The 14,175-nt window shown below is 42.0% G+C and overlaps 1 protein-coding gene across 1 annotated transcript in view; it reads left to right on the top strand.

Annotated features, from left to right (window-relative positions):
* LOC140997980 (dihydropyridine-sensitive L-type skeletal muscle calcium channel subunit alpha-1-like) overlaps positions 1–14,175 on the top strand; it is a 238,979-nt gene that overhangs the window by 165,015 nt on the left and 59,789 nt on the right. The window contains exons 34-36 of the mRNA XM_073468075.1: positions 8,127–8,286; positions 12,573–12,700; positions 13,876–13,972. Coding sequence (XP_073324176.1) covers positions 8,127–8,286; positions 12,573–12,700; positions 13,876–13,972 — 385 coding nt within the window. The remainder of the gene's footprint in view (positions 1–8,126; positions 8,287–12,572; positions 12,701–13,875; positions 13,973–14,175) is intronic.

The raw sequence follows: 14,175 nt of genomic DNA, 5'->3' as shown, positions 1-14,175 counted from the left end.
GTTTTTCGAATGATTATTATTATTTTCCTTTGTCCTTAATGATCGCATTTTTCACTGCCTGAATGTGAATGAAAACGCGATTTTATTTGGCAAACTCATTAGGCTTGGCGAAAAATTTTATAATCTGTTGTTGTTGTGAACGTGCACCACTAGGTGGCGCTATTATCAAGGAAAGTGCATTTTGGCTAATAACTCCCACAAACTTTGTCGCACCTTCAAAAACCTTATATCCACGCGTTCAGTGAATTGTGCTGAATCTCCGGATATAGGCCACGCCCATTTCCGCCTGGCGTTTTTTTTCACTAGCTTGCGAAATGTCTCAAACCTACTTTTTTGAACTCCTCCCAGGCAATTTCACCAATTTGCACCAAACTTTGCACGAAGCATCTGTGGACCCTCCTGACAAAAAGTTATTAAAAGAATTTTGATATTCCAAAAAAATACTCAAGTTATTAAATAACAACTTCCTGCAGATTTCGTTCCAAACAGGAAGTGTTGCATATCTCCACATTGGTTTGTCCAAATGACGTCAAACTCAGGATCCTACTTCCTCATGAGGCCCTAAGGCTCTGTGCTAAATTTTGGTTGATGACCACTAGGTGGCGCTCTTTAAATTGAACTATTTTATATCTCGACATCGGTTTGTCGGATTAACACAAAACTTGGTGCACTCATTGCCAATGCCCTCCTGAGGATAGCTGACAAAGGGGTGACAGATCTGACACTAGGTGGCGCTTTGGTGGCAGTTTCTTTTTATATTTGGCACTGTGCCCACACCATAACACTTATGGATATGAAATTCATAGAGCTGGTATAGACTGGCCCCTGTAACTCACACACCAAAAATGACCAACAGGTGGCGCTATTATCAACACAAAGCAGTTTTTGACTAATAACTCCCACATAATTTGTCGGACATTGTTAAACCTTATATCTACGTGTTCCCTGAATTCACCTAAATTGTATGATGTAGGCCACGCCCACTTTTGCGCAAAATTTCCATTCGTAAATGTGCAAAATGTCACAAACCTAGATTTTCGAACTCCTCCCAGACAATTTCTCCGATTTGCACCAAACTTTGCACGCAGCATCTGTGGACCCTCCTGACAAAAAGTTATTAAAAGAAATGTGCTAGTCCACAGAACGCCCAAAATATAAAACAACAATTTCCTGCACATTGTGGTCAAACAGACATTCTTGTGTATCTTGATGAAATACAGTCCGATTAACACAAAACTTTTCCCAGTTGTGTTCCATGGCCACATGACGATTTCTGACAAATTTGGTGCAAATCGGCCAATAGGGGGCGCTTTTATTGCTAAATGACTAAATAACAGCTTGACTGCCTTCACTTTTGATTCCTCAACGGAAGTTGTTGCATGAACAAGCCCCGACAGCAGCACGTAACGACGGCAGCATGCCGCGACAGCAGCACGCCCCGACGCGCGTGGACTGCGAGGGCCTGTTCATCGCTGCTTGCAGCTTTAATTATTATTCCGCCTCGACAACGAGCACATATTTGGCGGCCTGAACATACCCCAAAACTCACCAAACTCGGAACATACGTCATATGTGGTGAAAAATTTGATAATTTGACATGATTGGGGTCGGGTGTGGTCAGGGGACTCCATAGCGCCACCTAACGTCGACATGTCCCTGCGAAAACATTCTCGGATCGTCATGAAATTTACATGAGTCATGGGTCTCAAGAATTTAGGCTGGAATTATTTTTGTCGGAATTTTTGATGCAACAGGAATTCGGCCATCTTGAATGGCGTGCAGCGATTTTCATTTTTCGAGACTTTAGGACGTTCGCAGACTCACCTAATTTGGCCCGTTGCTCCCTACCCATGAGTACGTTAATTCGATACCACAACTGCCCTCATGCGCAGAACAACAGCTCAGTAGCACCCCCTAACACCCCCCTTATGGCTTTTCACATTGTGTTTTTTTCATTTCTATGCCTCGTACTTTAACTAACACCTCCTACAGATTTAACACCACAGACTTCACATTCACTAAGTATCATCCTCAGACCTTGATGATGACACCCTATCAAAAGCTTTCATCTCCGACACACCTGGTGGGCATGGCGGTGCGGTCAATTTCGATGACCACCTTATGGCTTCCATTCTGACGTACAAACACCTATGCACACCAAATTTTGCACACGCATCACAAGTCACACCCATTGATATCTGATATGGGTCTGGGCCTTTTAAGTTAAAAAATGGCTCCATAGCGCCCCCTGGAATATTGAACTTGAAGCCCCGCCTCCTACATGCACATACATTAACGAAAGTCGATAAGCATATGTATCATGACCAGATGCACAAAAAACCCTCTTGGACCCATACCCTCAGTCAAACGGGAATTCTGTGATTTTGGTTCAAAGTTGAGATTTCGCTGCCATTTTCACCCATTTAAAACCGATTTCTATGCCTCGTACTTGATCAAACCTTTCCTACAGATTTAACACCACAGACTTCACATTCACTCAGTATCATTTTCTGACCTTGATGCTGACACCTTGTCAAAAGCTTTTGCCTCCGTTATACCTGGTGGGCATAACGGTGCACAGCCCAACGTACGTGGGGCGAGGGCCCGTTCATCACTGCTTGCAGTTTTAATTGAATTTATCACTTAAATGGTCTTTGATTTAGTTTTTGTTGTCCCAGAGAGAGAACTTGTTTTCAAGAAAAAAATCACGATCTTAATGTCTACATTCACATCGCAAATGACAAGATGTTTGTTCAGGCCTGGTTAAAGAGACAAAACCACTAAAGGCAACTATTTTTCCCTCAAAGGTCCTATACCTCCAACCAGATAGAAGTAATGTGAAGTGTTGCTTAAGGGGGTTGCCTGTGTCCCTTTGTAGTGTCTGAGTGTTTTTTATACCTCCTGAGCTCTGAGTGGCAGGACAGGATGGGACAGGACCAGATGCTTCCCTTTAAGTATATGAGGGAAGGGGACAACATAGAGGTCTCATGTCCAGGAGAACAACATATTAGTCCTGTAGTGTGCGTCAGAGAATAGCTAAAGGAAGAGGCCCACACTGAGGACTGACCATTTCAGAGGTTCAAGATTGATTCGATGTATACATTTTCATCTAAGTATAGAGAGACTAGCAGGTCAACTTCAGATAACATCAATATAGTCACGCACACACATTCATGTACACATATTCCCTTGAGAGATATTCTCTAGAGGTGTTATGCAGACCTATTCTTTTCCCACAGAATAGAAGGGCTCTCAGTGCCCCAAAAGTAAACAATTAGAGGAAACAGGCGGGCATGAGCAAATGAACTCTAAAAAGGACCTGCACACCAGAGAACGGGGGTGAATTTTGGTTGATCTCCTAAGACTGAGGGTCAGAGAGGAGTTCTGATAGAGCAGAGGGCAAAGCATTTTGGGCATCACTTTGCCGAGATTTGAGAATACCAGGGAGTGCACACTCTGGTTCGGACGCTGGCTTGAGATCTGTTTCAATAAAGATTGCTCTGTCATATCTACCCAGCCTTGCCTCCGCAGAATCTTTTATCAACATACTACACGCCGACACCTTTTAAGGACGACAGCCCATACACTTCACCTTACTATTGTTAGAGTTAGGTGTGTGATGGGTCTATGGTTTATGTCTATGGGTGTGAGTACACAGATCATTTTGGAGCATGTGTGATGCCAGTAGTAGCAGTAGTGGTAGTTGTTTTTGTTGGAGATGGTTACCATGGAAAAGTACAGCCGAATGGGTTGAATCATGCGTTTATAAAGCCACAGCAAGTGGGCTGCAACAAACTGTTCTGCGTTTACAGATGACATGGACTCTTTGCTGGTGTCATTTCACTAATGAGACCACGCCATAGTTGAGCGTTAAGGTAGTTTATTTAAATCAGTAGAAGATTTGGGAAGGATAGGAAAGGGGGGTCGAAGTTGGTGGATGAAGGAAAGGAGGGGGTCGAAGTTGGTGGATGAAGAGGGGGGTTTGAGTTGGGTTGCAGAGTGGCTGGACCGTCTAGGACCTGGGGAGGTTGAGACTCAGAGTGGGGGCACGTCTCGATGGGCGTACATCTTGGTCGGCGCGGCTTCATCTTCCGCCAAAGGGATTACTGGGCTATGCGGAAATGGGCTGTGGATGTAGCTGTTGTAGGCTTGGGATGACCATCATCCGTACTTTGATGGTGTGGTCAGGAATTCCTTGTCTGGAGGCGGTAGTAGAGGCGCCAGTACGGAAGGAGTGGCTAGAGTAAGGTTCGGGAGAGATCCCTGACTTGGACAAGACCTGGCAGAGATGGTGGTGGAACCAGAAGCATGTGGCAACTCTGATTCGGTTGTGAAGAGTGGGTCTTGTGGGGAAGCGTGGCGTGCTCGTCTCTGGTGTATGTACGATAGGATGGGTTCGTAAGGTCTTAGGTATGAGATTAATCGGAAGAGGAAAATGGGATGAGAGAGGCCGAACTGGTCCTGCTTTATTGAGGTTGAATCTGACGGTGTCTTGGAAGTGGATGGAGATGTCTGAGAGGGTCGTGAGTAGATGTGGTAGAAGTGAATTCCGAGCATCGTAAGAAGCCGAAGAATGCCAGGAGGATCATTGATTCGAGGGTTGAGTTGATGGACGGGGATAAGTATCCTGTGCGGAGTGTTTGGATGCAATGGGTGAGGAGATCTGTGGTTAAGGGTAAGCGTTTTGGTGCAAGCTGGGATTCCGCTTTATGTAGACCTTTGAAAAGCATGGTGACGTGGGGATGAGAAATGGAGGGGGCTGGAGCTGAGAGCAGTTTGGCAAAGAAGTTGATGCTGCTGAGATACACTTGGATTCTGGATGTTCTTACTTGAGAACCGTATGGGCATATGTGATGAAGCTGGTCATTGTTATGATGTCGATGGAGGGGAAAGGGAGGTTGTGAAGGGTATGGAATGACTTGAAACTGCACCATCCGGAATAGTACAATGAAAGGGTTTTAGGAGACAGGCTATTCAGGATGGCTTATGAGGTGTCTGCTGTTAGATGCAGCATATTTATACAAATGGTCTGTATTAGGAGAATATATTGGAATGTTAGTTGCTGTTTGGGCCTTCCTGACTTGGAGGTTATTTGGTTAGGGGTACCAGAATGTTGACATGATGATGCTGCTGTCAAATTAATATATACCAGATTTTAGATCAGCAGAGGCATGGAGGCCCTGGGTCAGAGGTGAAGAGCAATATGGTGGGGCATGCTAGAAGAGGTGCTTCTCTTATTTTTCTGTCCCTCTCTTAATATGAACCATATGATATAACTAAGTTTTTGACCAAAACAAGCTCGGTATATAAGGAGCTGTCTGCATATTGTCGTCAGAGTTTCATTATTCGGCTGGAGACTCTCCAAGTAACGTGTTACTTGATTACGATACTGAACTTATTGTAATAAATTTGTTATACAACTAAGACAGTGTAGGCGGAGTTTTTCTTCAAACATCTTCAACTGCATCGCCACTGAATATACGACACTGAGATGTGGCGACGAGGTGGAGGACCTGATGTTGATGGTGGCTGAAAATGGTAGGACTGGTGTTCGGTGAGGGTCGGAGTCTGCTGCCAAGGATTTCAATTTCTGAAATAAGAACCAAGAGAGAGAGTCAGCAATGCGGTTTTGGTGGCCGGGAATGTAAGCTGCGTGGATTATGAAGTGGTGCTGGGCTGAGACTAAGGTCAGGTGTCAGATGAATTTAACGATATCCAGTGATTATGAGCGGCCTTTTTTAATGTCCATGACAGTGAGGTTGTCTGAGTGGATAAGGATGACTTTTCTGGACCATTTGTGCCCCCAAATAAGTGTGGCGATTATGACTGTATATAGTTCGTAGAGGGCAGAGGAAGGGGAGATTGAGGGCAGTTCTAGGGGCTGAATGGACCATAGTAGCCCCCAAAACCTACTAAGGGTGCAGCGTCTGTGTATAGCCGGATGTTCTCTGGCTGGGTGATTCAGTCATCATAAAAGAAAGAAATGCCGTTCCATGAGAGAACGCCACTTTCTCAGCTCCATGACCGTGAGAAAATCGTATTCAGCAAAGGGCTTTGGAAAGGAAATCAAATATTTTCGGGCTACTTTTGCACCTGAAAGTGAGGCGGACTGCAAAGTAGACGGGGCCTCTCCAAGTTACGCCAAAGAATCTCCAGAAATCTGGATGGATGGGCAGGACCTTGAATGCGCTGGTGATGTCTGCTTTTGCCAATCAGGCGCCATGGCCGGCAAGATGGATGAGGTTGTTGAGTGGGAGTGGAGGTGGAAGTGGAGGCTGTGAGTAGCAGGAAAAGCCAGGCTTTGTCGTCCTTCCGATGGAATGGGATGTTCCTTTCCCTGAGGGCATGCTGAAGTAGGGGGACTGCCCAGTTGAGATGGATGTAGTGGGAAGACGAGACGGATCAGGGAATCTTGGGTTGGCAGCTGTGCGGCTGCGGGTTGGGTGCCGGGAGGCTGGCCGGTCAGACATGTGGTGTCTGGGAGAGTATGGCAGGGAAGTCTGCGACCTCTGTGTGGGTGAAGTGGCGTTGGTGGATGGAGAGTAGTGGACAATGCCGGGGAACATGGATGGCAGAGCGCAGGTGTGGTGGCTGCCTGGCTGGCTGTGTCGGAGTTGAGATGATCACGGATGAAGGAGATTTGGAGATGACGGATTGATCATTGAAAAGTTTGTCATCTGAAGGGTTAAGAATCAGCTCATGATCCATGGGGGAGGTGTTAAGGTTTTTAAAGTTAGTTTTAGAAATGTATGAACGAATGTCAGAACTTGAGACGAACGGGAGAGAAATGGTTAGGCTTGCCTATATAAGTTTGTACAGGTGACTGAATCGGGGAGACATAGGTAGTTGGGTTGATGAGATACAGTTGGTTGGGTTGATGAGATGCAAGTGGTTTAATTGGATGGGCCCAGGTGACAAATCAGCGAGGTAGAGTGCCGTGGTCCAGTTCCTGAACTTTAGTTATAATAATTTCATTTATGGAGGGAAGTGATGTGAAGTGATCAAAACAGAGTTTATTATGAGTTTAAGGTATTTGAAGTTGCTCACCTGCTCAGCTGTCTTGCCATGGATGGAGGCAGGGTTCAGTCCAGCATGAGTTACGTTTGATGTGCTCATGACCAGTGCTTTTGTTGTGTCCATGTTCAGCTGCAGTTAGTTATCGCTGTTATGTCACTATGTAGTCTGATGGAATGACACTGGATGTTTTCCAGAGGTTGAGCTTGCACATGCCAAGCAGCTGTCAGACATACTGAAACGTGAAGGGGAACCTGTAAGCTAATATGCTCTCAGCAGCTCCTCATAGGCAACAGAGTAGTTACAGGAATCATGCTATGTAAGAAGTGTTTCCAAAGGTGGTGGGGCCTATAATGGTTTAATAGCCTTCAATTTGACTTACAACCTGTTAAGGTTTTTACTTTCTGAAAAGTTTGCTTTGCGTTCATGTTTCTGAATTCCTCCTCCAGTTTCTCTATATATTTGAGTGTTACAGCCACAACAAAACACAGATGGCTCTACCTTGTGACCCACAATATATTAAAAAGGACACCATAAATGACAGGGGTGAGAATCACAGGGTACCTCACAATATGATACGCCCATGATACCGATTTTATCACGATACAGCAATTCTGCGATTATCAATATATTGCAAGACAACAAACATCACAATATCTGTCTAACTGAAGAATAGTTGATCTATTTATTCACTGTAATTTGGTGTCAGTTTCACAGAATTTGGTACAAACAGAGATAAAACACTGAACAGAAAGTGCATAAAGTCTTTTACAAACACACTGACGAACTTGTCAATGTCCACATGTGCCATCACATAAACTCTCAAAAGTCCAAACTGTTACTTGGGAATTCCACTGGATGCATGTGCTCCGGTAATGTTTTGCTCTGTCGTCCGGCAATCCCCACAGGCTACGTTTTGAGTCTGGCACGGCGCAGTGCTGCCAGACAGCTGGAGTTGCAAGACCAAGGAGTTCCTGCAATAATTACATAATGTCTCCGTAAATGTGTTAACACTGGCTAAGTTCAATTAATAATAGAGTATTGATAAATTGGCTTATCAGTGTGAGAATCAGGCTGAAAATTGGAAATGTTTTGATATCTCTATTGTGCAGATGTGCGACAGGGGAGGCATGGCATGAAGTGATGTTGGCGTGTATGTATGGGAAAAAGTGTGACCCTAAGTCGGACTACCTGCCTGGAGAAGAGTACACCTGTGGATCCAACTTTGCCATCATCTACTTCATGAGCTTCTACATGCTCTGTGCCTTTCTGGTAAAACAACACACACATTCACATGCTCTCAACTGACATAGAGCAACTTTTTTGAGCTTGAACATGTTCAAATGCAGCTGTCTCCACCGGCTTCATAAAAGCTTACATTTCAGTTATGCAGCATGATCTACAGTGCAGTTTTTGGCTGTCATGGAAACATTTGAAATAAAGGCCCTCTAAAGTCGAGCCTACAATTTTCTTTGAAAAATGACAATGAACTGCTGATGCAATGAACAATATTGACTGGGAAACGAATCAGTTATTATTATGAGATGACTGTACTGTATACATAATATACGAAGCCCAAAAAGTAAGACATTTTAGAGTAAAATAATAGAATAGAAGTAAAATAGAATTAAGTATATAAATGTAGAAATAAAGGAAGGAAGGAAAAGGAAAACTGTGTTTTATGTCAATTAATCTAACAATTCTTTTTATTTTAATAAATAAGTTAACAACTCAAAAATCAAAAACTTGTCGCATTATTTTTTTTAACATTGTATTTCATCATCTAATCATTATCTAATTTCCAAATCACTGCTGTTTTATTATATTAATGAAAACAATAAACCCGGCTCGCTGTTTCCGAAAACTATAACAGAAAGAACAGCAAACTTGCATACATACCAAACTCCTACAACAGAAAAAATGAGAAAATAGTATTAATAAAAAACTATAATTATTTCTATAATAATAATAATAATAATAATAATAGCAAACTCTAAAATAAAGTTTCAAAATACAATAAAAAAGACAATGATGATAATACATAATTCATCTATATACACATATAAACAGATACAATTACCTAAGAGGATACTTAATCTGAAAGGAAACTATTTTATCCCATCCCATAAACCTATCCCCATTCTGCCAGTCGAACATGGTCCATTATAGGCTTGATTTCTAAATTATGTGTGCATGAGGTTTATCTTGGTTTGAGCATTCTGAGCTAGAAAAGGGTGCCAGATTGTTGTGTCATTTTCCAATTTGTTCTATATATCAGATGGTCATAAGTGCCAGTTTCTGATAAGGCTGTGAACCACTCAGAGTGACAAGGGTTGTTTCCCCCAGTTCAGTGCCTCAAAATATTCCTCTAAGCTGTAGTGAGAGCAACCTTTAATCAGTGAGCCTCTTTCTACCTATTCTCAGATTTCCTTTCAGGCAATTCAGGAGACATAGAATAGGAGTAAGAATAACACCAATGCCCTGACTATCCCTGATCTTGTGCATGACTCTCAGTCAGGTGGTTAGGCTAGAGCAGTCGAGGAACATGTGGATAGTATCCATGGGCGTAGGTTTCTATATAGATGGTCGTGACATGTCACAACCAATGTTCGAGGATTGCAAAATAGTCACTACCAATATTTGTCTGCTGCTGAGCCAGTAGTAACGTTAGTGAGTGGTAGTAGTGAGCATCTTCCAAACTGTGTCCGCTACTTGAAATGGATAAGAGGAAGAAACAGCTGAGAAACAGCGATTAAAAAGTCGAAGTCTCTGGAGGTGGAGGCTGCTAAATGTGCGAAGTTGACGGAGCTTTTTGGTGCCGGGACCAGTGACACCGACCCGCCAGCAGCCACAGGTGCTGCTGCGCCGGGAGACGAGGGAGGAGGACCTGACGATGATGAGCGAGTGGAGGCAGACAGGGTCAGTAACGTCAGCCTGGGGCTGGCTCGGCTAAATGTTTGAGACATGTCCAAAACAAAGTAAAAAAACGTTTTTACATTGAATGTGATGCGACCTCACTAACTGCATACTGATGAACGCAGCTGCCGCTAATGCTAACGCAGCTGCCGCTAATGCTAACGTAGCTCCTCAGGGACTGAAGTCGTTATTTTCTAACTTTGACAATCTAACATGTGGCAGCACATCAGCCCAGAGTTAAAGGGCTGTGACTGTTGGTAGTTGTGGTTGATTTTGTTCAAATACGCCGAATTGTGATATTATGGGTTATTATTGTTCAGATGATTTAGCTAAGCTAGCTAACAGATGCTAACGTCAGCGGTCTCTTGTTGCCATAGCAACAGTAAACATTCACGTGGCCTGATGAGCTGTAAACAGAGATACAAAACACAAGTAAACCTATAGCAAATAATAAATTTAATTTGCAATATTTACCATTGAATTTATTGTAATCTTTCAATTCATTTATTGTTTACTGAGGTGATAACTATCTAATAGGTATAATTTGTGTGTAAATGTGTTACTTTTACTGTAGTTTTCAAATGGCTGTGTATAGTGTTAGTGTATAGTCTTGAGCATTTTCAGGTCACAAAGATCTGGCTTTTTTGCATTGGGAAACACTAGTAAAGTGTCCTAATGAAAACACGACAAAGCCATTTGACTACCTTGTTCATAAATGATGGTGTCAGGACTTTTTTTTATGACACACACACTTTCATTGATAGGAATACTTGGTTTTGAGGAATGACCTCTATTTTGAGCATGTGACATGCTTTTGCAGGTTATCAACAAGGTTTTGCAGTTTGTACTAATTGTTTTGAGAAATGCACCAACTGTTGTGCAAATGTAAGTAATGATGTGAGAAAAACTCCACCCCGTCTCTGGTTTTGGGTTCTTCCCGTTAGTCTCGTCCCACCCCTGGTCATAACATAACTTCTGTTGTGATTTGACACTATAATGAACAAAGATTGATTGGTTGATTGCTATAGCTGTCAGTTTTAGTCCTTGAGTTCATAGCTACGTGCTTTATTTGTTAACTGCTATCAAGGAATATGACTCTCCTTTGTAGTATGTGTGAGAAAGGACGCCACGAGATTTGTGGACTTCTTCGTGGTGTCCGCTGATAATGTAGTGGGCTGGTCTGGACAGAAAATGCCAGAGCTGAATTTTTGTCCCAGTCCACCCCTGGTAATGTCACTACCAAAGCTGAGACCAAACCTACGCCCTTGATAGTATCATTATGTTCTGTCTGGCATCGCCAGATCAACATGACTCAGTCCTGCCCTATTCTTTCTCACAGGTGTCCAGTAAAGTCTATTAATAATTTTAAATGGAAGAAGTTTAGACCTGGAATTTCTCATTGGATCTAGCATCTCCTTTCCCTAGTTTATTTAACTCATCATCTTCATACGCAACACCTACATCTCTTTCCAAGACATCTCTTATGCCTGTAGTTGTGCTATTTAGGCCATCATAAGATAGTAGATTTGGCCTGCCAGGTGAGAAAGAACAGTAAGTATTTTCATTGGATAGGCAACCTGGTCCGTGATGAGCAAACGTTGGAAAGGCAGTCTCTAAGCTGGATAAATCTCCAGTAACATTTTCCCTGCAGGTTATAGAATTCTTTCAGTTCAGAATATAGTTCAGTTTTGGAGAAATAACTACTTTTATAGCTTGGATTCTCCCCAATAATGATATCTGCAATTTGTCCCAGCTCTTGAGGAGTTGTAGCTTACTTACAGCTGGGTGAAAGTTATCAGGTATCATTTTCTCAAATCCTGGGTTCAAAGGTATCCAAAAATATTTCAGACGTGTTGGTACCCATTGAAATATCCAGTTTTTAAATTATTTTAGAGCTAAGAGTGGGAGAAAAAATAACCAGCTGTCGGAGTGTCCATATCTTCAGTTTTCAAGGTAAAATGCAAAAGCTGTCTCAGGCAGAGGAGGAGGTCCTGCCCTTCACGAAACCCAACCTGGTCCAGCAATTTTCTGTCACAGCACAAGAGACTAAGGGGTTGGTAACTTCCACATTCTGGAGGATCTTTACCCTTTTTCAATACGAGGGTGATTATAAACTCTTATCAGTGGGAGTTGTGCTGTGTAAATAGCACCACTGAATGTCTTTAATATCTTAGGGTAACCCTGGGTAACATCTTATAGAATTCACTAGGTATTCCATCTATATCTGGGGTTTTCCCACAAGGCATCAGTTTGATTGTTTTATTAAAGTCCTCAAGAGTGATTTTTGTTCTAAAAAAGTATAAATATATATATATATATATATATATATATATATATATATATATATATATATATATATATATATATATATATACATATAAATTCTTGAGTAATATATCTCAAATTGCATTTTTTTTTTCTGTTGTAACTACCCTACTGGCCCACTATAATTGTGCATCCCCAGAACTTTGGCTGGCATCAGTAGGGGTAAGATTGCTGCATTTGAATGTTTTCAGAGTTGATTGTTTAAGACTGCTCAGATGTATCAATATTTCTCTCAGCTGCTATGTTGTACATCACTCTCACCAAGGTGCCACAATCATATATACACCACCCATTAAGCACTGATATTGACTTCACAGATCATCAACCTATTTGTGGCTGTCATCATGGATAACTTTGACTACTTGACACGTGATTGGTCAATCCTTGGACCCCAGCACTTGGATGAGTTCAAGAAAATCTGGGCAGAATATGATCCTGAGGCCACGTAAGTGTATGTGTGTGTATGTGTGAATGTTTGTGTGTGTGAATGTGTCTGGTTCTAATAGTAGTGTGAGTGAAATCCTACTGTTTATCTTTGAGACCTGTTGCTTGAATTATTACAGTAAAGAAATCTGGTTGGGGGCATGCACAAGCTTGTGTAGTTGGGGAAGACTTACAAACCTTTGCTCTTATTTCATTACATGGCATTGTTGTACTAACCGGGTCCCGCCTGTTTAACATGGGGGGAAAGATTACAATGAAGGACCACACTCCTTATAGAGATCAATATAGAGATGGAATATGATGGTCATGAAGCCAGTGTGAGGACTAAGTGAAACAGACTTTCAACAATTTCAATGATGACAATTACCACCTACAAGATCACAGACTCTGAAAGACACCCAAAACAAAGAAGCAAAAGTCCTCAACAGTCACAGATGATCTACAAACAATGGACATCGAGGTAAGTCCGGGCAAAAGTCATCACTGATGAGCCTGTGTCCAATAGCTCACCCTCCAGGAGCCCTTCCAGTGTGTATGTAGCATCACTCCTTATGTATATATTTTACCTTTTTGTAAATGTATTGCCATTGCAGCTGTGTTCTTGTATTTTAAGCATTTTTGGATTGGACGCACATTTTGCAATGTTTGTATGTGTCTTATTAGTTGCTGCATTTCATGGATTTGAAAGGCATTTCCTTAATATTTGTGCCTGAAGTTCCTGTATTGTCTGCTGTTCCAATTTGAGCATGGTCTGGATCTGCTCCAATTGAAAAGTGTCATGAGATTACTTTTATTAATAATTGGCACTGTATCAATAAAATTGACTTGACTCGACTTAAAAATTGAACCCTATGCAAAATGGTTTAACAGACATTCTGCTGACAAACACATCTTATTAATTCATGCTTGGTGTTTTTTAAAAGCTATTATTGGTACTGATTATCAGATTGATATCTTCTTAGAGAAAGTTTTGGTCCAGGATTAATTGAATAGAATGGCTGGTAATAATGAGTCTAGATATTGAGTTCTGTTTAGTATGCTTGTCTCTCTTCACTTTTAAATAAAAGGAACTCTAGAGAAATGCCCAATGTATATTTAGATAATGTATTAAATTAGAGAAAGATCCTCTGTTTGTGTGAGTAAAAAATCTTTTTAAAAAAAAATTCTTTCTTATAGGGGTCGCATTAAGCACCTTGATGTGGTTACACTCCTACGGAGAATACCTCCCCCTCTGGGTTTTGGAAAGTTTTGTCCTCATCGTATCGCCTGCAAGGTGAGAAAATGTTCAGCCTGTTGTTTAGTGTCACATAGCATTGGATCAAGTAGTTTGCTGTTCGGTAAGAAGAGCTCACCTCTGAACTATCTTGTCACCAAACGTTCCCTTTCTTAAAAGCTAAAAGCAGAGCAGAGTGCGGGGGGGGGTTCTGCTTTTGCAATGTTTCCCGGCCAGAATGCTTTCTGTTGCTCCTCCGTAAA

This window comes from Pagrus major, chromosome 6 (assembly GCF_040436345.1).
Source record: "Pagrus major chromosome 6, Pma_NU_1.0".
NCBI lineage: Eukaryota > Metazoa > Chordata > Actinopteri > Spariformes > Sparidae > Pagrus > Pagrus major.
Note: the sequence above shows the minus strand (reverse complement) of the source record. Positions and strands in the feature narration are given on the sequence as shown.